Source organism: Mus caroli, unplaced genomic scaffold (genome assembly GCF_978045245.1).
Source record: "Mus caroli unplaced genomic scaffold, Mus_caroli_1 scaffold_3, whole genome shotgun sequence".
Taxonomy (NCBI): Eukaryota; Metazoa; Chordata; class Mammalia; order Rodentia; family Muridae; genus Mus; species Mus caroli.
In genome coordinates, this window is record NW_028227258.1 from 54,767,518 (window position 1) to 54,794,139 (window position 26,622).

Below are 26,622 nucleotides of genomic sequence, written 5' to 3' on the forward strand. Positions count from 1 at the left end.
TTGTGAGCCACCATGTGGTTGCTGGGATTGGAACTCAGGACCTCCAGAAGAGCAGACAGTGCTCTTAACCTCTGAACCATCTCTCCAGCCCTTAAAAGTGAGTCATTAAGAAATGTATTCAAAAGCCCTTATATGATACCCCCAACATACTGAGAGAGTATTTCAAACACTTTCTATATCTGTGTACATTGTCTAGCAATCAGTTTACTTAAAAAAGATTATCAATGTTTCTAGGAGAGAAATTATTTTATCAGTAAGTATATTTTAAAAATTTCAAAATAGCAAAAACCCTTTGAAGTTAAACATTAAGCAAATGTTAATTTCAAGCACAGTGAGAAAAATTATCAATATTTCCATGATGTTTGTAGAACATGATTTTGATATTTCCAACTATTAATATTCAGCAAACAGAATGGCTATTTTAAAATATATTTTGTTGTTATGTCTCCCTTTTCATTTTTGATTTTATTAATTTGGATACTGTTTCTGTGCCCTCTGGTGAGTTTGGCTAAGGATTTATCTATATTGTTGATTTTCTCAAAGAACCAGCTCCTGGTTTTGTTGATTCTTTGTATAATTCTTTTTGTTTCTATTTGGTGGATTTCAGCCCTGAGTTTGATTATTTCGTGCCTTCTACTCTTCTTTGGGTGTATTTGCTTCTTTTTTTTTTAATTTTTAATATTTTTATTACATATTTTCCTCAGTTACATTTCCAATGCTATCCCAAAAGTCCCCCATAGCGCCCCCCACTTCCCTACCCACCCATTCCCATTCTTTTGGCCCTGGCATTCCCCTATATTGGGGCATATAAAGTTTGCAAGTCCAATGGGCCTCTCTTTCCAGTGATGGCCGACTAGGCCATCTTTCCATACATATGCAGCTAGAGACAAGAACTCCGGGGTTCTGGTTAGTACATCATGTTGTTCCGACAATAGGGTTGCAGATCCCTTTAGCTCCTTGGGTACTTTCTCTAGCTTCTCCATTGGGAGCCCTGTGATACATCCAATAGCTGACTGTGAACATCCACTCCTGTGTTTGCTAGGCCCCGGCATCGTCTCACAAGAGACAGCTATATTTGGGTCCTTTCAGCAAAATCTTGCTAGTGTATGCAATGGTGTCAGCGTTTAGAAGCTGCTTATGGGATGAATCCCTGGATACGGCAGTCTCTAAATGGTCCATCCTTTCATCACAGCTATGAACTTTGTCTCTGTAACTCCTTCCCTGGGTGTTTTGTTCCCAATTCTAAGAAGGGGCACAGTGTCCACACTTTGGTCTTCATTCTTCTTGAGTTTCATGCGTTTAGTAAATTGTATCTTATATCTTGGGTATCCTAAGTTTTGGGCTAATATCCACTTATCAGTGAATATATATTGTGTGAGTTCTTTTGTGATTGTGTTACTTCACTCTAGATGATGCCCTCCAGGTCCATCCATTTGGCTATGAATTTCATAAATTCATTCTTTTTAATAGCTGAGTAGTACTCCATTGTGTAAATGTACCATAATTTCTGTATCCATTCCTCTGTTGAGGGACATCTGGGTTCTTTCCAGCTTCTGGCTATTATAAATAGGGCTGCTATGAACATAGTGGAGCATGTGTCCTTTTTACTGGTTGGGACATCTTCTGGATATATGCCCAGGAGAGGTATTGCTGGATCCTCCAGTAGTACTATGTCCAATTTTCTGAGGAACCGCCAGACTGATTTCCAGAGTGGTTGTACAAGCTTGCAATCCCACCAACAATGGAGGAGTGTTCCTCTTTCTCCACATCCTCGCCAGCATCTGCTGTCACCTGAATTTTTGATCTTAGCCATTCTGACTGGTGTGAGGTGGAATCTCAGGGTTGTTTTGATTTGCATTTCCCTGATGATTAAGGATGTTGAACATTTTTTCAGGTGCTTCTCTGCCATTCGGTATTCCTCAGGTGAGAATTCTTTGTTCAGTTCTGAGCCCCATTTTTTAATGGGGTTATTTGGCTTTCTGGAGTCCACCTTCTTGAGTTCTTTATATATATTGGATATTAGTCCCTTATCTGATTTAGGATAGGTGAAGATCCTTTCCCAATCTGTTGGTGTTTTTTTTTTTTTTGTCTTATTGATGGTGTCTTTAGCCTTGCAGAAGCTTTGCAGTTTCATGAGGTCCCACTTGTCAATTCTCGATCTTACAGCACAAGCCATTACTGTTCTATTCAAGAATTTTTCCCCTGTGCCCATATCTTCAAGGCTTTTCCCCACTTTCTCCTCTATAAGTTTCAGTGTCTCTGGTTTTATGTGAAGTTCCTTGATCCACTTAGACTTGACCTTAGTACAAGGAGATAGGAATGGATCGATTTGCATTCTTCTACATGTTAACAACCAGTTGTGCCAGCACCATTTGTTGAAAATGCTGTCTTTCTTCCACTGGATGTTTTTAGCTCCCTTGTTGAAGATCAAGTGACCGTAGGTGTGTGGGTTCATTTCTGGGTCTTCAATTCTTTTCCAGTGGTCTATTTGTCTGTCACTATACCAGTACCATGCAGTTTTTATCACAATTGCTCTGTAGTAAAGCTTTAGGTCCGGCATGGTGATTCCACCAGAGGTTCTTTTATCCTTGAGAAGAGTTTTTGCTATCCTAGGTTTTTTGTTATTCCAGATGAATTTGCAGATTGCACTTTCTAATTCGTTGAAGAATTGATTTGGAATTTTGATGGGGATTGCATTGAATCTGTAGATTGCTTTTGGCAAGATAGCCATTTTTACAATGTTGATCCTGCCAATCCATGAGCATGGGAGATCTTTCCATCTTCTGAGATCTTCTATAATTTCTTTCTTCAGAGACTTGAAGTTTTTATTATACAGATCTTTCACTTCCTTAGTTAGAGTCATGCCAAGATATTTTATATTATTTGTGACTATTGAGAAGGGTGTTGTTTCCCTAATTTCTTTCTCAGCCTGTTTATTCTTTGTGTAGAGAAAGGCCATTGATTTGTTTGAGTTAATTTTATATCCAGCTACTTCACCGAAGCTGTTTATCAGGCTTAGGAGTTCTCTCCTAATTTTTAGGGTCACTTATATATACTATCATATCATCTGCAAAGAGTGATATTTTGACTTCATCTTTTCCAATTTGTATCCCTTTGATCTCCTTTTGTTGTCGAATTGCTCTGGCTAGGACTTCAAGTACAATGTTGAATAGGTATGGAGAAAGTGGACAGCCTTGTCTAGTCCCTGATTTTAGAGGGATTGCTTCCAGCTTCTCACCATTTACTTTGATGTTGGCTACTGGTTTGCTGTAGATTGCTTTTATCATGTTTAGGTATGGGCCTTGAATTCCTGATCTTTCCAAGACTTTTATCATGAATGGGTGTTGGATCTTGTCAAATGCTTTTTCCGCATCTAACGAGATGACCATGTGGTTTTTGTCTTTGAGTTTGTTTATATACTGGATTACGTTGATGGATTTCCGTATATTGAACCATCCCTGCATCCCTGGGATGAAACCTACTTGGTCAGGATGGATGATTGTTTTGATGTGTTCTTGGATTCGGTTAGCAAGAACTTTATTGAAGATTTTTGCATCAATATTCATAAGGGATATTGGTCTGAAGTTTTCTATCTTTGTTGGGTCTTTTTGTGGTTTAGGTATCAGAGTAATTGTGGCTTCATAGAATGAGTTGGGTAGAGCACCTTCTGTTTCTATTTTGTGGAATAGTTTGTGAAGAACTGGGATTAGATCTTCTTTGAAGGTCTGATAGAACTCTGCACTAAACCCATCTGGTCCTGGGCTTTTTTTAGTTGGGAGACTATTAATGACTGCTTCTATTTCTTTGGGGGATATAGGGCTGTTTAGATCATTAACCTGATCTTGATTCAACTTTGGTACCTGGTATCTGTCTAGGAACTTCTCCATTTCATCCAGGTTCTCCAGTTTTGTTGAGTATAGCCTTTGGTAGAAGGATCTGATGGTGTTTTGGATGTCTTCAGGATCTGTTGTTATGTCTCCTTTTTCATTTCTGATTTTGTTAATTAGGATGCTTTCCCTGTGCCCTCTAGTGAGTCTGGCTAAGGGTTTATCTATCTTGTTGATTTTCTCAAAGAACCAGCTCCTTGATTGGTTGATTCTTTGAATAGTTTTTCTTGTTTCCACTTGGTTGATTTCGCCCCTGAGTTTGATTATTTCCTGCCGTCTACTCTTCTTGGGTGAATTTGCTTCCTTTTGTTCTAGTGCTTTTAGGTATGTTGTCAAGCTGCTAATGTGTGCTCTCTCTAGTTTCCTTTTGGAGGCACTCAGAGCTATGAGTTTTCCTCTTAGGAATTCTTTCATTGGGTCCCATAAGTTTGGGTATGTTGTGGCTTCATTTTCATTGAACTCTAAAAAGTCCTTAATTTCTTTCTTTATTCCTTCCTTGACCAAGGTATCATTGAGAAGAGTGTTGTTCAGTTTCCACGTGAATGTTGGCTTTCTATTATTTATTTTGTTATTGAAGATCAGCCTTAGTCCATGGTGATCTGATAGGATGCATGGGACAATTTCAATATTTTTGTATCTTTTGAGGCCTGTTTTGTGACCAATTATGTGGTCAATTTTGGAGAAGGTACCATGAGGTGCTGAAAAGAAGGTATATCCTTTTGTTTTAGGATAGAATGTTCTGTAGATATCTGCCAGATCCATTTGATTCATAATTTCTGTTAGTTTCACTGTGTCCCTGTTTAGTTTCTGTTTCCATGATCTGTCCATTGGTAAAAGTGGTGTGTTGAAGTCTCCCACCATTATTGTATGAGGTGCAATGTGTGCTTTGAGATTTACTAAAGTTTCTTTAATGAATGTGGCTGCCTTTGTATTTGGAGCATAGATATTCAGGATTGATAGTTCCTCTTGGAGGATTTTCCCTTTGATGAGTATGAAGTGTCCCTCCCTGTCTTTTTTAATGACTTTGGGTTGGAAGTCAATCTTATCAGATATTAGAATGGCTACTCCAGCTTGTTTCTTCATACCATTTGCTTGGAAAATTGTTTTCCAGCCTTTCATTCTGAGGTAGTGTCTATCTTTTTCTCTGAGATGAGTTTCCTGTAAGCAGCAAAATGTTGGGTCTTGTTTGTGTAGCCAGTTTGTTAGTCTATGTCTTTTTATCGGGGAGTTGAGTCCATTGATATTAAGAGATATTAAGGAAAAGTAATTGTTGTTTCCTGTTATTTTTGTTGTTAAAGTTGGCATTCTGTTCTTGTGGCTGTCTTCTTTTAGGTTTGTTGAGGGATTACCTTCTTGTTGTTTCTAGGGCGTGGTTCCTGTCCTTGTATTGGTTTTTTTCTGTTATTATCCTTTGAAGGGCTGGATTCGTGGAGAGATAATGTGTGAATTTGGTTTTGTCGTGGAATATTTGGTTTCTCCATCTATGTTAATTGAGAGTTTGCCTGGGTATAGTAGCCTGGGCTGGAGTTTGTGTTCTTTTAGTGTCTGTATAACATCCGTCCAGGATCTTCTGGCTTTCATAGTCTCTGGTGAGAAATCTGGTGTAATTCTGATAGGCTTGCCTTTATATGTTACTTGGCCTTTTTCTCTTACTGCTTTTAGTATTCTATCTTTATAGAGCATTTGTTGTTCTGATTATTATGTGTCAGGAGGTATTTCTTTTCTGGTCCAGTCTATTTGGAGTTCTGTAGGCTTCTTGTATGTTCATGGGCATCTCTTTCTTTAGATTTGGGAAGTTTTCTTCTATAATTTTGTTGAAGATGTTTGCTGGTCCTTTGAGTTGAAAATCTTCATTCTCATCCACTCCTATTATCCGTAGGTTTGGTCTTCTCATTGTGTCCTGTATTTCTTGGATGTTTTGAGTTAGGATCTTTTTGCATTTTACATTTTCCTTGATTGTTGTGCCGATGTTCTCTATGGAATCTTCTGCACCTGAGATTCTCTCTTCCATCTCTTGTATTCTGTTGCTGATGCTCATATTTATGGTTCCAGATTTCTTTCCTAGGGTTTCTATCTCCAGTGTTGCCTCATTTTGGGTTTTCTTTATTGTGTCTACTTCCCTTTTTAGGTCTAGTATGGTTTTGTTCATTTTCATCATCTGTTTGGATGTGTTTTCCTGTTTTTCTGTAAGGACTTCTACCCGTTTGATTACTTTATCCTGTTTTTCTTTAAGGATTTGTAACTCTTTAGCAGTGTTCTCCTGCAATTCTTTAAGGGATTTTTGTGCTTCTTCTGTACTGTCTTCTACCTGTTTACCAGTTTTCCTTTGTATTTCTTTAAGTGTGTTATTAAAGTCCTTCTTGAAGTCCTCTACCATCATCATGAGATATGCTTTTAGATCCGTGTCTAGCTTTTCCGGTGTGTTGGGGTGCCCTGGACTGGGCGAAGTGGGAGTGCTGGGTTCTGATGATGGTGAGTGGTCTTGGTTTCTGTTAGTAAGATTATTACGTTTACCTTTCGCCATCTGGTAATCTCTGGGGTTAGTTGTTGTCGTTGTCACTGTTTAAAGATTGGAGCAGAAGCTGTGTTCCACTCACCAGCAGTCTCAAAATCCTGTGGCGGGGGTCGTGGGTAGCTGGCGGGTGTCAGCCGACCCTGCGCTCTAGCTACCCCGGTGCTGGTCCGGCCGGAAGAGGCCTGTGGTCCTACTCAGGCCGGTTTCTGCTTCCCTAACTAATGCAGTCTCAGGTCCCTCGCGCAATTGGATTGGAGCAGAAGCTGTGTTCCACTCACCAGAAGTCTTAAGATCCTGTGGCGGGTGTTGTGGGTAGCTGGCGAGTGTCAGCCGACCCTGCGCTCTAGCTACCCCGGTGCTGGTCCGGTCGGAAGAGCGTATTTGCTTCTTTTTGTTCTTGAGCTTTCAGGTGTGCTGTCAAGCTGCTAGTGTAAGCTCTCTTCAGTTTCCTTTTGGAGGCACTTAGAGCTATGAGTTTTCCTCTTAACACTGCTTTCATTGTGTTGCATAAGTTTTGGTACAATGTGTCTTCATTTTCATTAAATTCTAAAAAGCCTTTAATTTTTCTATTTCTTCCTTGACCAAGTTATCATTGAGTAGAGTGTTGTTCAGCTTCCATGTGTATGTGTACTTTCCGTTGTTTTTGTTGGTATTTAACATCAGCCTTAGTCCGGGGAGATCTGATTGAATGTGTGGGATTATTTCAATCTTGTATCTGTTGACACCTGTTCCGTGGCCAATTATATGGTCAGTTTTGGAGAAGATACCATGAGGTTCTGAGGAGAAGGGGCATTCTTTTGCTTTAGGATGAAATGTTCTAGAAATAACAGTTAGATCCATTTGTTTCATAACTTCTGTTAATTTCACTGTGTCTCTGTTTAGTTTCTGTTTCCATGATCTGTCCATTACTGAGAGTTGGGTGTTGAAGTCTCCCACTATTATTGTGTGGGGTGCAATGTGTGCTGTGAGCTTTCGTAAAGTTTCTTTTATGATGCCCTTGCATTTGGAGCATAGGTGGAACATACAATATTAAAATCAAATGTAATACAAACTTTGTGTGTCATTGTAGCTTCATTGATTATGACAAATTTCCACCCTGCTTCAGGGTATTGATAAGAGAGAGAAGGAAGCTGTATATAATATAAGCATAGACTATGTTGGAAATCTCTATTTTCCCTAATTTTACAGTGAACCCAAAATTCTCTTAAAGAAGTGAAGTTGGATCAGTCATGATGGTACATACATTAGATCACAGTTCCTAGGAAACAGAGGCAGGGAAAGCTCTACAAGGTCAGGGGCAACCTAGTGGACAAAGACACTATCTTCATTGGTGGGGGGAGGGGTAAGGAGAAAGGAAGGAAGGAAGAATGAATGAATGAATTTAAGGAAAGACTAAAATTTATTTTTAAAAGAAGCAAAATTGTTGGTCTTGACAAAAATATGTTCTATTATAAGACTAGGTAGAACTATGAAAACCTTTTATGATTTTATTTTCTTAAGTGTCCAGGGTTAGGATAGTATAACAAAATGCAGTAAAAGAGCCAGAGTTACCCCTTCTTCCAAAGATTAAACCTACATCTTACCAGAGATGTGTAGCTAGTCTTTGCTACTTTGTGGGTTCTTCTTTCTCCCTCCCACACTTTATTTTATGTCCTCAGTTTTACACCCCTTAACACTGGATAGGAGAAAAACAAGGATAGAGGAGAAAAAGGAGAGAGGGAGGGAGGGAGGGAGGGAGGGAGGGAGGGAGAGAGAGAGAGAGAGAGAGAGAGAGAGAGAGAGAGAGAGAGAGAGAGAGAGAGAGAATCCCTAATTTTAATTTCTTTCCTTTTGTTTCTTCTTTGACCATAGTCCCTAACAAACTGCAACCAGCCTCCCTAAGTGACCAATAACCACCAATACCACAGTTGTCAGAATTCCAAAAGTCCCACAATTGAAGAAACTAACTGCAGTTGGCAAAACCGTGCCTCTGCTAGAGCATGTGGCACATTATGGTCAGCTGCTGTGGACAGTCCAAAGCAGCCTCACATCCCTGCACCTGGGATTAAAACTGAACACCCATTCTTATAATATTTCTGTTTTTTAAAGAAACCATAATTCTATAAGTGTGACTACAGAGAGGAAAGGATTGCTTTGTTGGGTATCTGTTCTGAGAAATGTTTCTTTGATAGCACTGTAAATTTTGTTGAATTAAGCTTTTTAGGATGTACTGGCAAAACAATCTCATTCTCTTCCAAATTAACACAATTGAGCTCTAAATACCTATGAAACTATGGGCTGTTAACTGTTTGCCCGCTCTGGGTGGGTGAGAGCTTTCCCCCACCCCCAAGGCACTCCCTCTCAGCACTGGCAGGGAGGCCAGGGTCAAAGAGCCTGAAGGGTGATGCATTTATTTTTAGGAGACAGGGTTGCTCTACTGAGATTTCTTCCAAATAAATTGCTAGTTAAGTCTCTAACTACAAAGTAAGAGCTGTCCCTAAGCATGCGGAAGGACTAATTTTTTCAATCCCTTCTATAAAAATTTTCCATAGAGTTGATAATTGATACTTTCTTTAGGCCAGTCTTCTTTTAGAGACTGGGGAAATAGGATTAGTATATTTATATTTCACTTTCTACACAGTTTTTTTTTTTTTCTAGAGAGCCCCTTAAACTCTTAAGAAATGTCTGTATTCTTCAGGAATAAATAGCTCATTGCTATTTAACATTTCTGAGTTTTTGTTGCAAAATTTGGGAATATTTTAGCAAAATTTTAACAACTTGTATATAGTAAATTGCAAACGTTTCTATTCCTCAAAATCGTTTTGCATACAATTTGACCCATTTAAGGTGGTTGGTTGAAGCCTGACCTTTTGTTGGAAATAGTGTCTTTCAATGTCATCCCATAGGGCCATAAAGAACTCTTCCTGCCTCAGCCTCCCCAGTACTGAGAATATAGGTAAACCTACCTATCCACAGCTTGGGTTCTTTAATTCTGTTTTCCATGAAGATCGTGTGCGTGCGTGCGTGCGTGCGTGCGTGCGTGTGTGTGTGTGTGTGTGTGTGTGTGTGTGTGTGAGAGAGAGAGAGAGAGAGAGAACTTCATCAAAAATATGATCTTCATGTTTTTCTGTTAGACTTTTTTTCTGTTAGAACTGTATTACCATTTTTCTTAAATTTCTTAAAACAAACCTGTTCTTTTGCCCTCCAATAAGGACAAATGAGCATCATTACAGCAGAGAACATCCACACTCAGCTCTAACTGTCTTGGCCTTTGGAATACTGCTAGTGTGCTTGAAGACCCCTGTTCTTATTATGGTACCAAGTAGAAAACACTCAGGAGTTGTTATAGGTGCTTTGAAGGGGTAAAGGCAAAACACGCTGATGGTTTTCCATTTTTTCTTTGCTCTCTCACAGCAAGTCGAAGTAGATTGCCAACAGTGTATGCTGGAAATCCTGGACACTGCAGGAACAGTAAGGATTCCTTTCTTTTCCTTTAACAGGTTTTAGTCTGTGAGGACAGTTTCTTATCTAAATAATTCTCTGTGTACAGTGATACTCTGATTTTTTTAATTCTCTAAATGTAATCCTTTATATATTTTCTTTAAGAAATTGTTTTGTGATATGCTTGATACCCACATATTATAATTAAATTGTGTACTCTATTCACCTGAAGATTCTAAAGGGTTTTTTGGGGGGGGGCAGTCTTATATTGAAGTAAGATGATATGCTATGAGTACTGTTTTTTAAAAAGGTATTTAAGTTCAGAATTTTAGTTTAGATAGCTATCCCCTGCTAGTCCCACTCTCCTCAGCCCTCTAGTTAACTAATGGCTCTAGCTTTTCAAGCACTGTGCTTCTTGGGCCCTGTGTACTTGTTGATCTCTGCCTGGGACACGTTATAAGAGTACATGATAACCCTGTCCTCCCTCTTGCTCTCCTGTTACCTATAGGTGCCTTCATCTTTAAAATGTAAACTTTTATTCCACACCTCAGCCCACAGCCCCAAAAAATAGAAAAAAAAAATCTTTTTTTCTGTATTTTTGTTTCTCTCTGTGTACATTCCTTGAGAGACTTTTGTGTTGACCAGCATATCCATCCTGCTGAAACAGCTGTTGATAAGTCTTGTAGAATGTCCTTAGGGAGGAGGTTGGGATTCTTAGCAAGAACCACAACTGACTGAGGAGGCAGTACAGTATTTACACTGTTGATTTAATAAGTAGCAGAGACCTAATCTCAGCAGAACATGGAAGTACACTAGTGCTAGAATTTCTAATAAAGTTTGTAATTGAAAAATCCAGAAAAAATGTACAAAAGACTAAACTTGAAGGATGGGATGTGGATGAATGTTAGCTCAGCTGACAGCTTGAGTAACAGATCAAGTGCAGCAGCCAGGCTGGAATATCTAGAACTATTTTGGATATAGTAAACAGAATGGAGGGGGTGACGGTGGGAAATGGCAAGTCAAAGAAACACAGTTTATAAAGCTTTGTGGGTCTGTATGTTTAATAATAAAGAGGTCACAAAAAGAATGCATTTTAATATTCTGCTATATATGCCTTCTTAATACTATATACAAAGTTCAAGAACTTTTTAGACATTCTGTATTGTTATCTATGGGTATAACATAATAATGATTCTCCAAAGAAGAGAAAGTGATTTCAAGCAAACAGAAAACATTTAATCTGGTATGACTGTGACCAAGTTAATGGTTAGTGACTCTTAAAAAAATAGTCACTGTATCTAGTGCAACTGTGACTGATGTTGACGGTCACTGACTCTGAAGAGAACAGTTACTGTGCTGTTCTCAGGTCCTTTCTAAGAATTTGAAATTCAGGGAGTAGGAAAAGCATAGGAAAAAGCTCTTTTCAGAAGAGTCTGTTCTAGGGTTGGTAATGCACCTATCTGGTCATGCTACATGACTATGATGCAGTGCTAGATTTGCATCTTGAATTGTTTCTACTTGATATCAATCTTCCAAACAAAATAAACTCAGGTTTGTATATAAAAGGAATTATATCAGCAAACATAGACATTTACCTCAGTTTCTTGAAACTAGCATGAAGTCTTATGTCAATATGTAATTTAAATGTAGGTCCTTATTTAAGATTTTTCTGTTTAAAATTATTACAGCATTCATTCAAAATGCATTTATATTTATAATTGTTTTTTTTTAATTATAGGAGCAATTTACAGCAATGAGGGATTTGTATATGAAGAATGGCCAAGGGTTTGCACTAGTTTATTCAATTACAGCTCAGTCTACGTTTAATGATTTACAAGACTTGAGAGAACAGATTTTACGGGTTAAAGACACAGAAGATGTAAGTATTTTTCTTTATATAGAACATATTGCTATTTCTCTACAGCCAAATAAGTATGTCTGCTTTCTCATCAGTAGAAGGTTTAAAAGGTATGTAGCATATGTCAAAAAAAGCCCCTGAAAATAAATTTCAGCCTTCAAAATTAACCTGTTAGTTATATGTTGAGATGTTTATAAAATGAACACGTGTATGGCAAAGTGACACTCGTTTTGCCATGTGAATCAAAAGAATGGTAGAGATGAGGAGTCAGATACTTCATGGAAGAGGGAAGGTGTGAGACTCAAGCTTTGAACATGAGACATTTTCAAAGGACCATAAGATGAGTGTTACTGTTTCTAAAATTCTTTCCATACGTGTTCTTTGGATTGCTTTGCTGTTTTAACACAGTATCTTGCTATATAAAGTAGGCTAGCCTTAGGTACTTAATTTTTCTGTCTCCATCTTCTAAATACTGGGATTATAGGCATATGCTACCTTTGTTGGTAGCATATACTTTTTGCTTACCTTTGTTAAAAAAAATAAAATATATTGTATATGTTTACATCACCTGGAAGTTATGGGGAAATTCCTTTTGCATTATATAAATTAAGATAGAAATTTTCAGTTACACATTCCTGGTTTTGTGTGTGTGTGTGTGTGTGTGTGTATGTTTTCTAATGGGAACATGTACAACTGCTCAGGACCTTAATCTTGGTAACATTGTTGGTAGGAGGAATAAGTGCCATATGACTCCATGACTGCCTTTAATGAATAGTTGTCTTCCTTGCTTTATCCAGAGAGTTCTGTTTCATAACACACAGATCAGTGAGTTCTGAAAATGTTAATCCCCTTTGCTCCATCAGTAAAAGAGAAAAGATGCCTAGACTGTTTAATGTAACCTGTTTGGGGTAAAAGGGTCACCACATCCCTAACGTTCTTTTTTGTGTGTAGTACGTTGCCTTACAACCTTCTGACTTTATTCTTTGAACATTTAGCTGAAGAACCTAACACAGTTTGTTAGCTGAATGTTTTATTGGAAGTAGGATGTTGTGTTAAAGATAGTCAAACATCTGTGGTATGGAGTGACAGGAAAGACACGGCTGCTTGTTGTGTCTTCCGCTTGTTGAGGGGTGTCCAGGGAGGCTGAAAGCGGATGTTAGATTCCCTGGAGCTAGAGTTACAGGTAATTGTGAGCCATCTGATGTGAATGTTGGAAACTGAACTCAGGTCCTCTGGAAGAGCAGCAAATGCTCTTGACCACTGAGCTGTCTCTTCAACTCCTATTTTTATTCTTTATTATTAAGAAATGGAGAGATGGCTCAGTAGTTAGCACTTGCTGTCCTCCCAAAGGACCAGGGTTCAATGCTCAGTACCCACATGGTAGTTCACAATCCTCTGTAGCTCTTTTGGCCTCGCCAGGCACCACACATGAACATGGTGCATTGCATTCATACACTACATTAAGAAAAAATGGAATCATATTCTTTATAATAATTTGGTGTGTGAGCCCAGTAGGAGTTCACTATTTTGGGCCTCTCTCTCTGCCTTCCATTCTCCTTCTGTCCTGAGCAACCACAACACACAGCACCCAGAATCACTTAGTGATATATACAGTTGCAAACTGCTGTGTTTTTTTTTCCTTCCTGCAGGTTCCCATGATTTTGGTTGGCAATAAATGTGACTTGGAAGATGAGCGGGTAGTTGGCAAAGAACAAGGCCAGAATTTAGCAAGACAGTGGTGTAACTGTGCCTTTTTAGAATCTTCTGCAAAGTCAAAGATCAACGTTAATGAGGTAACCTGCAACCGTTGGACAGTGTAAACAAGTGCCTTTTTATTTTCATAGCCAGAAGTTTTCAGAAAAAATAAAAATAAAAATCTCAATTTTACCACCTTGTAGAAAATAGTAATTTCTAGACACTGTGTTCTTTGGCTTCCATGACATCATTCTCTTAGAGTTTCAGTGCAGACATCTAATGTTACCTTATTGTCACAGGCTGCATATAAAATCCTGCTAACACTTTTAAGTGATATACCAGAGCTAGCATTTGAAACTTGACCCAGCACTTTTTATTATAAGTTACTTATCCAGTTGAATATAAATAGGTGATAAAGTCCAATAGAACAGTACAAAAAAATTAAAAGTTGCCATTATAATGATCCTTTGTTATAAAATACCATCATAGAATTTGATTTTGATTCTTGCTCCTATTTTTTTTCTTGCTCCTTTTGATGCATGCCTAAGTGTGGGGTCTGTGTGAGTAAACGTGTAAGTCAAACCACTCAGTCCTTCAGGTTGGTAGTCAGGATGCGCGTGACTAATTTGAGCACTTCACTATTTAAGATCTTAACTATGGTCCAGAAAGCTTTGCAAATAATCTTATGTGCCTCATTTTAAAAAGGCAATAGTTGACCGAGCCCCCCAAAATTAGTTCATTTCCCAAATTGCTAACACCAATCAGGCACATCCATGAGAGTCCTTTTGCTTTTGGAACTTTTTTTTTTAATTGGGTATTTTATTTACATTTCAAATGTTATCCCCTTCCCTGGGTTCCCTCCCTCCTCAAAACACTCTATCACACTCTCCCTCCCCCTCCCCCTGCTTCTATGAGGGTGTTCCTCCACCCACCCACCCACTCCCACCTCCCTGCCTACAATGCCCCTACACTGGGGCATAAAGCCTTCACAGGACCAACGACCTCTCCTTCCATTGATGCATGACAAGGCCATCCTCTACTACAGATGCAGCTGGAGCCATGTGTACTACTTTGTTGTTTACCAAAAACATTTGCAATAAATGGTGCAGAAAGGCAAAGTAAGCCTCTTTTTTCCTTCTCTGGCTGATGCACTTGCCATTGTAGTGTCGCAGGCGCCTGGACACAGGTGAGAATAAGAGAGGGCTTGCTCATCAAGGCTGGGGTTGCACTGCTCTGGCCTCTGGTTCTGTAAGTCATTTTTCAGGACTGTGCTTGTAGAATATTATTTTAAACATCTGGTAAGGAAAAAAAGTCAGCTTACTATATATTCTGTTTCTTATCATAATCAAGAATGCTAACGCTTGCTTTCTTTAGGTGAAACCACTTTTAACAAATACAAAAATCTTTTAATTCCACTTACCTGGCAAACACATTGAGTACCTGTAGTATGCCTGGCACTTCATTCTGTACCCAAGTGGCAGTCATCCAGACAGAAGGATTTCAGCCCTTAAGAGGTTTACATCCTAGTTGAGGAACCAGTCCTACTGAGCCCTGCCATACAGTTATTTGTTGTTCACTGCTAGGTCAGTGAGAAGAAATTGAGAGCTGTCACTCATCCTCTTTTGTTATAGAATAAGAATTTCGTAGAGGTTGTTTTTAAAATATGGCTGTAATAAAATTTTAATGTTTAATATAGTATTTTTTGAAACCATGAGTGAGCAAGAAAAGGACCCAGATATAGTGGCACACACTTGTCATGCCAGCAGTCTGGAGGCCAAGGCAGGACTGGGAGTTCTAGGCCAGCCTGCACTATATATCACAAGACCCTAACTAAAGTGAGCTGAGAATATTTTAATGAAGAATACATTACAGTTGGTGAATGCCCCTGGGTCGTCGAGTTGTAGTGCAGCGTCACCTTATCAAAGATGATTGGCCTTTGGAATCTGGTTCCTTACTTTGTCTGTCACCTTCACTGCTATCCACCTTCCAAGTTCATCAAATGTGCAGGGCTGAGTTGGACCAGAGTTCTATCACACAAGACCTCTCCCTGTAGGAGCCAGAGTTTAGTAGGGAGAAAGTAAGTATTCCTCTTCTTTTATCTTTACAAGATTGTGGGATCCTACACAGGCTATTAAACCTCCTGGGCTGCAGTTTCTAATGCAGCAGAATTGACTTATTCATGGTGTCTTGTTCAAGCTTTACATAGGGGTTTAAAAAACAATATAAAGTGCCATAGTCATCATAATAGTCTCTACCTCTTTGAGAAACACACAGACTACACGCTAGAAATGAGAGTATAATTTGAGGTATTTGTTTTTTTAAGATCTCACTCTTCATAGCCTAATAATTGAGCTGCAGAATTCCTTGAATAGTTGGTGGTTTTTCAGACCACTCAAACTGCTGTTCTAATGCTTGTATGGTTTCTGAATGCATGAAGATAGGGGAATAATAATTTCACAAGATTCAGCTCTTGACTTCAAATTTGCAAACAGATAAGGACACAGTGCTTGGTCAGAGCCCTCTAATTCTCTCTATTCTACAAGTATCAATCAGTGCACTGGAAATACCTCAATCTTAGCCCCAAATTTCTTGTTCTTTGCTGAGGCTGGAGTAGTGATTGGAATAAAGACATCCCAATTAGGAATGGGAGAGGGGTTGAGAAACTCTATTCTGTGTTCCCTCTAGATTTTTCTATAGTTCAGAGAGATGAGGACGAACCTAGGCTGGGAACTTTCAGCATTTCTAACCAAATATTATAGTTCGAACTTGCCCTCATCACTGAACCACCTGCTGCTGTGAGGTAGGCAATGTTTTCCAAAGATGTAATTTAAAATGATACTGCAAACAATCGGTTACCTGTCTCTGTGTGCCAGAAGCTAGGAAGGTGGCTGGTAGGAAGAAACTGAAATAGGAGCTGGGTGTGTTTCATTAATTTACTGTTCTGGTTTATCTTTTTGTTACTTTGTATTTTAGCTTGCATGTTAAGCCTTGCACAACAATGACTCATATTCGTAAGTTCTGGAAGGTTTCAGAGTTGTAAAAACAGCTACCAGTTTGCTTATAAATGTTGTAGTTTTCAACATTTAGAAATAAAATTGTAGAAAGTGCAATGATTTTAGAAAATGAGAATTGGATGGAGGGAACAAAACAAGAATATATTTATAGCTTTGTAGCAGTTTAGTCTTGTAATCTCTGAGCCATTTGAAAAAGTAACAGATGATTTTCATCTTAAAGAAATGTATAGTTTGTTTCTCATCTTTAAAAAAATACACTGACTAAAATATAGTTCAGTGGTGGAGGATGCTCCTAGCATGTACAGGCTGTGGGTTTAATTCCTCACTACTGCAAACAACAATAAAAGAAATAAATGTAAATCAATGATGTTAAAATCTCTTGCTTTTGAAATTTACTTAAAAGAACGAGAAAATATTGTTTATTCTTTATTTAGATTCACTGTTAACATTTTGCCACGTACTTATGGGAACCACATTTCTTTGCTCTGATATATTTTAGTGTGTGTATCCTTGGATCAAAGGCATGCTTGGGCTGGAGAGATGGCTTTGTGGTTAAAAGCTTATAAGGCTTTATGAAAGGCCATGAATTCAGGTCCAGAGCCCATGGCTCACAACTTTCTATAAGTCCAGATGTGGCTGATCCAACACTTTGGACTCCACAGCCACCCACACAGATAGATAAATGGAAAATAAAAAAATAAATCATGCCAGGTATGGTGACACACGCCTTTAATCCCAGCACTTGGGAGGCAGAGGCAGGTGGATTTCTGAGTTCAAGGCCAGCCTGGTCTACAAAGTGAGTTCCAGGACACCCAGGGCTATACAGGGAAACCCTGTCTCAAAAACCAAAAATCAAAAAAATAAATTACTAAAAAACTGTTAAGGTCATTCTCTAATAAAACCACAGTGATTAAAATCATTTAGCTAAAGATACAACTTGGCTGTTGAGTGTTTGCCTACAAGAGCAAGGCCTGAATTCCATCCCCAACACCGCAAAACAAAGCAAATAAGGAAATTTGCCTTCAACACAGTTAGTTTGGCATGTGTTGGAATGTTGCCAGTTCACCCTGTTGTACTCTTAAAGCCAGTTCTGCAGAACAGGCATTCAGATGAGGGTGCTGAGGGCCGTTTCTTTCATCCCACGCCATTAGTGAGTGAGTGCCTGCATTCTTAGCAAAGAACCAGATTTGTTTTAAAACATTGGGATGCTTAACACGTTAAAACTACATATAAACAGAGCAGAGTTAAAGTAACCTGGTTTCATGACACAGGAAGTATTGTAGTTTTTGTCTTTGATGTTTTTTATTCTTCCAAAGATGAATCTTCATGGTTATGACTATACTCTTTGCCACTTCAAGTCAGGGATTAGTGGATTATTCCTGTCTGTTGTATTGTTTGCTTTGACCATGTAGGTGCACACTTTTAATCCCAGCACTAAGGAGGTAGAGCAAGCCTTGCCTTAAAAGTGAGTTTCAGGCCAGCCAGGGCAACATAGTAAGACCCTACCTTAAACAAAAATCAAAAAATTTATAATGGGTGGACATCATGGACTTGATCTTGGGTTACCTGAAGAGAGACACACTTTTACCTGTCCCAGCCTAAAATGTACATCATTGTCAAATAAAGATTAAGGGAAATTCTATATACCTTTATTAGACTTTATTTTTAGAAGTGAGAAAACAAAACAAAAATCCCTGAAAGACAAAGACCAAAGAACTATTCCCAGTTCTGAAGGCTGAAAGCAGTGTCTGAGGTGGTGTGCATCCAGAGTCTCAGCATTTGGGAGATGGAGGCAGGAGAATCAGGAGTTCAAGGCCAGCCTGAGTAATAGTACGTTTGAATCCGCCCAAGCTTGAAATGAGGCCCCACTTCGAACAGATAAGCAAATAATAAGACACAGACAAATAGATGCTACAGTATCAAGGACAGAATGCAGTATGGATCCTGATGTATTCTGCCCATTTTAGGGCCTGGTTATGATATCTGACAAAATTGGAGTTTACGCTCAAGATGATACAAAGAAATGTCTTAAATATCTTACTGTGATCAGCTTTTTTTTTTTAAATTTATTCATTTTATATATGTAAGTACACTGTCACTGTCTTCAGACACCATTACAGATGGTTGTGAGCCACCATGTGGTTGCTGGGAATTGAATTCAGAACCTCTGGAAGAGCCGTTGATGCTCTTAATTGCTGAGTCATCTCTCCAGCCCTATGACCAGCATTATGCTTAAGTTAACCACAAGAATATACTCTTGTTCTGGGAGATATATGTGTAAACCCTTTAAGGATCCATGTCACTATAACGTGATTCAAAAGCAAATGTGTTTGGAGAGAAAGAGAAAGACCAGTAGAGTAAAAGCGGCAAAGTGCTGGTGTCTGGATCTAGGAAAATGAGGGGAAGGAGGGCATTGCTGTTACTGCAGTCACTTTGGTGCTATAATTTTAATTCTAATTTTAAGTGCTCACCACTTGATTTTTTAATTGACTACTGACTGTCTAAGAGCAGTTACATATCCTTAATCATGAATAAGGAAGTCCTGCTTTACTCTAAGTTAGCTTGGGAAGCTAAGAAACTAGACTTCAGAAGATAACAGTAAAGCACAGATCTAATGGCAGAGTAATGCTTAGTTCTTTCAGAATCATTCTGTGGAACAAACAATCAGTATCTTTTATTGTTGTTTTTACCTAGATATTTTATGACCTGGTCAGACAGATAAATAGAAAAACACCAGTGGAAAAGAAGAAGCCTAAAAAGAAATCATGTTTGCTGCTCTAGACCTGAAGTCAGCAGCAGCTCTGAGCCAGGTAAGACGCTTAAGCAGAGCAGAGGACTCCGCATCTCCCTGTCCTTGTTCTCTGTGTGTCTGAGCATCTATAGCCTGTACGTGTGTGCTTGTGGAGCATCTATAGCCTGTACGTGTGCTTGTGGAGATGCCTGTGTCTGTTGGATGACTTGTTTCCTCCCCGGGAGGGTCTAAGTTCAGAGTGAGGACCATGCATGATTTGCTTGCCACGAGGTTGACAACACCTGCCACAGAGTGGCTATTAAGAGCATTTACCCAGATTACCATGTCTGCTTGCTCCTCTGTGAAGTTAGCATAAGCAAAAACATATATAGCATTATGTCTGCCATCTTTCATCCAGAGCTATGCTTTTTTTAGAAGCATCCATGTATATGTGTGTGTGTGTGTGTGTGTGTGTATTCAGTAGTTTATTTTTAATTAATTTTTATTTTATGAACTTTGATTGTTTTTTTCTGCCTGTATGTATGTCTGTGTAAGGGTGTCAGGTCCCTTGGAATTGGAGTTACAGATAGCTGTGAGCTGCCAGGTGGGTGCTGGGAATTGAACCTGGGTCCTCTGGAAGTGTAGCCACTATTCTTAACTGCTGAACCATCTCTCCAACCCCAGCTTATTTTATGAGAGTAGTTAGTTTATTATGTGACTAAGGTATTTGCTGTTGAGGTACTTTTGAGGGATTAGTAAGGACAGTACTGAGCCTAGCCTCGCAGCTCAGACCTTTTATCCCAGACAAGAGAATGAGGTGGGAAGATTAGATGTTCAAAACCAGCCTCCCTTACATAAGCAAAGTTAGACCAGTCAGGGCTCTGAGACCCTGACTTAAAGCTAAAACAAGCAAACTATATGGATAGTTTGTAGCTGTGTGCATAATTTATGCATATGTATGTGTGTAGAAACATAATGGCCAGCTCATATGCTGTACATATGGATTCTTTAAGTGTTTGTACCAGAGTACATGCACCAGCAATTCTTGAGTTCCACATCCTCCCCAAGATTGGTATTTTCAGGATTTTAAAACTGAGCCATTCTATGTGATGTGTGGTGGCATATCATTGTAGTTCTATTTGTCAGCTCTTCTCAAGAGTGAATGACTCTCCCTCCACCAGATGCTTTGCCAATCTGCATCATGTAGTAGTTGACTTCAGGTAGCACTTCAGCTTTCATTAAGAGATTCATGTCATTTGTACTGCCAGACAGGTAAGAGTATGTGAGCCAGTTACTTGGTTACTTGGTTAAATTACATATTTAAACCCCCTGAAGTTCCTTCTTTGTCAGCTACTAAACAAAAGCAAATGCTTTCATGGGTCAGATGGATGATGTAGTTTGAGGCTAATTATGTGACTATAACTAAACTTGATGGAATTAGAAGAACAAAAACTCTCCTAACTTGAGAGTTGGTGACACTAACTCCTGTTGACCTCTGGGGCCTATTTAGTAGATTGTTGCTTTCTGAGCTCCCAAAGAGCTAATTTGTGCTCCTAGAGACAGGGGTGAATAACTTTCTTTCTTAGAGAAAACAGTTGAGTAACTGCAACCCTTTTAAAGGAAAAATAGAAAGGAGGAAAAGCATGGAGATTGTCTTAGGTGGTCAGATTCAGAAGGCCAGCTCCTGCCTAAGTGGCTAATGTTCCTGAAGAGCTGAGTGGCTTTTTACCGAAACAGATTGATTAAAATATTTTAAATCATTAGTTTCCTGAAAATGATTCTTGTTAAGATTTCTGGGATGTGTATGTGTGTTTAAGGAAGGGACAAAAGACAAAGACAAAATGAGGACTTGAGTTGGTAATGTCTTGTTTTAACTCTTCTAGAGTTGAATAGCTTATTGACAACATTACCTTGGCAAACATGAGTTTTTACTTTGCATTCTCAGAAAATGTTCTCTTAGTTTATATTAAAGGAAAGGATATCACTTGGACTATTGTGATTTTAAAATTCATTCATGCATAAAGTTTACCTGAGAGAAAAGAAATCTTGCCTAAGTCTGGAAATAAGCCATTCATATTAGTTGCATCAATCTTTATATTGAACATAATTCAATTTAAATGGAGTTTCCTGAGATCCTTATAGGTGTATGATAGTGCCCAGTAATAGAGGCCTTAGCAACCAAAATGCTTTGCAGTACATTTTGTTGTGATTTGTAATTGAAATGCTAAGTTTAGTGTGGTGGCGCATGTCTGTAGTCCCATCTCATCAGGCTAAGGCAGAAGGGTTACCTGAGCCCAGGAATCTGAGAACATCCTGGCCAATATGGCAAGTCTAGGGCTGAAAAGTTCTACGATAACAGAGGTTAGATTTAAATAACAATTATATTTTAGTAAGAGTATTTGAATGTCGAAGGCAGCTTATATAGCTATAGCCTTTAAGTAGAATTGTATTAAAACATGTGAATTTCTTAAATGTCCCAATTTTAAGGATCTCAGAGAAATTTATCATCAGGAGTTTGCCCTCTAAACTAATTGGCTTCTGCTGAGTAGTGGGGCCTGCTGATTCCTCTGCCTTCGGATCTGGGCTCTTTCTGTGCTGCGTCTTACCGCTGGGTTAGAAGTAATAGTTCTTAATATGATATCAGAAAATGGCTGAATTTCCCACAGAGTGTGCATGTAGACAAATGTTGACTTTTAAAAACATGGTAATGGGATATAAGCAAAATACTGTCTGCCTCTTTATATAGGGTGTTAGATAAAAAGTGAAATACTGAGTGTAATAAAAGCAGGACAGACAAAAATTGACTACTAATTGACTACTAATTCTGTCTTTTATATTTGACTTTGAACTTTTGGGACAGTCTGTGTACTTCAAACTGTAATCATGGTCAGACTTAAACCTCCTGACCCTCATGCCTCTATGCCCAGCTTATGTTTGAGCATGTTTAATAGGAAAGTCAGATAGCTCTTCTACTGAAGTAGCTTGATGGACTTCAGTTCCTTAGGAATGAATGTTCAGTGCTGTCATCCCTCCTGTCATTAGATAGCTCTTTATTGACTGCCACCTTCTGATATTGAGAGAACCCTAGCTCTATGTGTCTGTGTCTCTTCAATGTTCCAGATTACAGAAATGAAGAACTGTTGCCTAATTGGAAAGTGCCAGCATTCCAGACTTCAAAAACGAAATCTGAAGAGGCTTCTCCTGTTTTATATATTATGTGAAGAATTTAGATCTTATATTGGTTTGCACAAGTTCCCTGGAGACAAAGTTGCTCTGTGTATATCTCTTGGAAATAAGACATAGTATTTCTCCTTTGCAATAGCAGTTATAACAGATGTGAAATAAGATACTTGACTCTAATACAATTATACAGAAGAGCATGGATGCATTTCAAATGTTAGATGTACTACTATAATCAAATGATTTCATATTGATGTTTTTATCATGACTCCTCCCTGTCAAGCACTAAAAAATTGAACCATCATACTTTATATCTGTAATGATATAGATTATGAAATCTCCTCTCAAACTCATTGCAGCAGATAACTTTTTTGAGTCATTGACTTCATTTTATATTTAAAATTATGAAAATATCATCTGTCATTATATTCTAATTAAAATTGTTTGTGCATAATGCTTTGGAAAAATGGGTCTTTTATAGGGAAAAACTGGGATAACTGATTTCTATGGCTTTCAAAGCTAGAATATATAATATACTAAACCAACTCTAATATTGCTTCTTGTGTTTTACTGTCAGATTAAATTACAGCTTTTATGGATGATTAAATTTTAGTACATTTTCATTTGGTTTGTGTCTTTTTGTTATTGTTTATTGGCATAGTCCTTTATTTTATAATGACCACATTGTTTAGAGTACAGCAGTAGCTCTTCCTTTCTGCCTGGATTCAGCAGAACACTTGGCTTTAAACTACCCTAACTGGTGATCTCTCTAGGAACAGACCTCGCACTCCTGCTCTAGATAGAGTTATTCCTACTATACAGTAAGATGCACCATGTGACATAGAATAGTTTTATATATACTCTCTTGACCTTAAAGATTGTATCATATTGAATAAAGTATCCCACTCTGTATTATTTTTATATGTAAAAAGATAAGTTCAATACTGTATTATCAGGGTTTGACTTTGACTATCGCAAATCCTACACAGTTTGTAACTTCATCCAGGGAATCCTTGCTGTTGTTAATTTGTTGGTGTGAGTCCACCAATGAAGTTTTAAATGAAAAATTTCAAACTTGCTCTCTAATAGATGGAAGAACTTGAGGGAAAGTGGTTGCAAGTCAGAACACAGAAAGGGCTGTGTGACTTGACTGTATGAGCAGTGAAGAGGAATGGTATGAAGATGGACACAGCAGTTTGCTGGCTGTGCAGAGGTGCTTTTCTTTTCCTTCCCAGTTGCATTTTACAAAGGTGGGGCGTATGTAGGACATGGAGCCAGGGTGGTACTGCTGAATGTTCTCCATGAAGAAAGAGAAAGCAAATGGCCTGTTGGCCAGGTGCATACAGGAGAAGAAAGCAGATTGCAAGCTTAGGAAACCCTGTGCCTTGTCCCCGAAAATCAAAGAGACCAGTCCTAGAAAGTAAATCTTTGCTCAGGGATCTAGATACGGTCTCATTGCAACTAGTTGTGAAGGTGTTCATGCCTTGCTGAGATTTGCCAGGTGTGTGGACAGCCCTTTAGTTACCAAGTCAACCTTCAAATGTAAGATCCAACCAACCCGAAGAAATGTCAAAAAGTACTGTTTGAAAAATTGGAAATTGTATTCTTTTGATATTCTAATAAACTTAGCTACTTAACATTTCCCTTCTCTTTATCCAGTTATACATGTCTGTGACTAAGGGGCAAAACCTTAAACTAAACTAAAATGCAAGTAGAAGGATAGGGTCCATTTGTCCCAGCAAGAGGAGCTGGGCTCTTTGTTTGATTGTGGTTGTCTTTTAAGGGAGGTCTTGCTATACCACTCAGGCTGGCTTCAAACTTCTGGGTTCAGGTGAACCTCCTGCCTCAGTGTCTCAAGTAGCTAGGACTACAGGAATATATCACTGTGTGACCGATTAGAGGCATACCATATTTTAAGGACTTCTAAAGTCATTATGCTTTGAAATACTTCTCACACATTTCTTTGGACTTAAAAATCATGGACAGACAGACCTCTCACAAACCAGCTAAAATTTCTAAATACATTATAGCACGTGGGTTGTATAGATATTTGTTAAATTAAAACAGTCTCACCAGTAACACAGACTGATTTTATCAGTTTCTTTTGACACATCTTACACTCTTCCCTTGGGTTAAAGGTAAAACCCAAGAAAAAAGCCCTTTTGACACTGAAGGATATTCAAGCCAGAGGGATGCAGTGTTATCCAAGGGAAATCTGCACTTGCTGAGCAACATGTAAAGGTATCCTGTTAAGAGAGAGGGCTATATTTTTATAGTGTCTTTATGTGAACTCCTTGGTCTTGGGAAGGGCAACTGAAGGCAAGATGTATTTTCATAGCCAAGACAGGGAGAGTTTCTAGGGTATTAATTTGAATCTCATGATGCATATCTATGAACAAATTACATAGTAGTGTTTATGGCTGTTTCAAGTATAATAGCTTTAGTTTTGTGAATAACAATTTAATTTAAAGGAAGCTTGATGCTACAATTGGTAGGTTTTTAATTTACCCAACTAGACCACAAGCAACTTTAATGACTTGATGCCTCCAATCTAATTTTAGAATTAACAGTAAATACAAGTGCATCATCTTACCCTCCACCAGGGGGAGCTTCAGTATCATATGATGCTTCTACCAGCATTTCCTGACAAAGAGTCATGGAGTTTACAACTTAAGTAGGCAAAAAATAGACACAAAATTTTGGGAAGGTATGAATACCATTAACTTAATGCACTGTAGCCACTTTAGTATTTATTTTTCTTAATGTTTGGAGAAACAGTGGCTGCTAGCATGTGACTGCCATCTCCCCGAAGCTCTGAACTCACCTTGGTCTGCCATCCTCATCTGCCATCATCAGAGAACTCCTTTTACTCCTCAATAAGACCGTCTCCTTTTGTGAAGTTGTAATGTACTTTTTTGTCTACTTGACTAAAACAAGTGATTTGGAGTCATTTTTTCTCTCCGTAAGAATTGTAATAAAACATTCTGCATGCCTTGGGTCCAGCCACTTTAAAATAGCTACCCTGTGTACCCTCACAGGTCAACAAATGTTTGTCAGTCATATGTCTGAGTTTTGGTTAGGGACCAAGGGTCAGAAAGAGAAACAGTGAGTACTGTATTCCTTTCCTGACCAATACTCTTAGGATGTTAGACAACAAAATGTCTCTTATAAATTATGTGTTGAAATTAGCTTGTGAAGAAGCTCTCATAATTCAGAGGAAAATTATACTTTTATTTGGGTCTTTGCTTATTTACGGTGCTAAACATAGAGTGAAGTGGCCCCACAACCATCCACACCAAGCATCAAAAGACACTTTGGTTTGCTCATCAGACTCTGCCTTGTGAGCAAATGAATGTGAGCAGTGAGCCTGTCTGCCTACCCAGCTAGTAGCGTTAATGCTACTCAGTATAAACAGATGTTCTTACAGATACAGTGTAGCACTTCGGTTGATCTTGGGTTTCTCTTCCTGAAGTTTCATCTTGAATCTATTGACTGTGCAGTCCTCTAACTTTATCATGTTTAAATGTTCCTGTAAGAACAGCTAGAGACTTTGAACTGACTGCCTAGTTCTTTTTTGGGAAGGCAGCATGGATCCTGTTTTCCAGATATTAACAGCCTTCAAAGGAAACTTGAGAGTTGCAAGTGCTTTGGGCTTGTTAAGAAGCAGACAACTATAGCTCTAGGCCCATCTGCTAATTGCTTGTGCAAGAGACTGGCTGTTCCCATAAAAGAAAAATTTTAATAAACCTTCCCATTTAAACAGTTGTGTGGCTCTTACATTGAACTGATGTTTTCAGTAATTTTCTTTAATCTTACCTATGTTCAAATTTTTACACTACAGTTGGGAGTGCATACAAAGCAGAAAAAACATGATCTTTTTTTTTTTTTTTTTTTTTTTTTAGAGATTTGTTTTTATTTGATGTGCATTGGTGTTTTGCCCCCATATATGTTTGAAGGTGCCAGATCCCCTAGAATTGGAGGGGTAGACAGTTGTGAGTTGTAGTGTGGGTGCTGAGAATTGAACTCAGGGCCTCTAGAAGAGCAGCCAGAGCTCTTAATTGCTGAGCCATCTCTCCAGCCCCCATACCTGATCTTTATATGCCTATCAACGGTTACTATATTTGTACTGTCTGAATTCATGGTATACAACAACATACGCCAGTTCCTCCCCTTGTAGACTTTTAATCTTTAGAAAATGGCCAAAGATTATGCTGGGAAATTGAGTGAGAGAGTACCCCCAAGTGCTTTCTATGCAAACATAGGGACTTGAGTTCAGATTTCTAGCACTCACACACACACACATATAAAAGGTAAGGCCTAGT

The 26,622-nt window shown here is 38.6% G+C and overlaps 1 protein-coding gene across 1 annotated transcript in view; it reads left to right on the forward strand.

Annotated features, from left to right (window-relative positions):
* Positions 1-23,941, forward strand: part of Rap1a (RAP1A, member of RAS oncogene family) — an 83,361-nt gene extending 59,420 nt beyond the window's left edge. The window contains exons 4-8 of the mRNA XM_021157561.3: positions 9,796-9,852; positions 11,561-11,701; positions 13,330-13,473; positions 19,084-19,199; positions 22,241-23,941. Of these exons, the coding sequence (XP_021013220.1) occupies positions 9,796-9,852; positions 11,561-11,701; positions 13,330-13,473; positions 19,084-19,170 (429 nt within the window). The 3' untranslated portion in view covers positions 19,171-19,199; positions 22,241-23,941. The remainder of the gene's footprint in view (positions 1-9,795; positions 9,853-11,560; positions 11,702-13,329; positions 13,474-19,083; positions 19,200-22,240) is intronic.
* Positions 23,942-26,622: the final 2,681 nt, after the last annotated feature.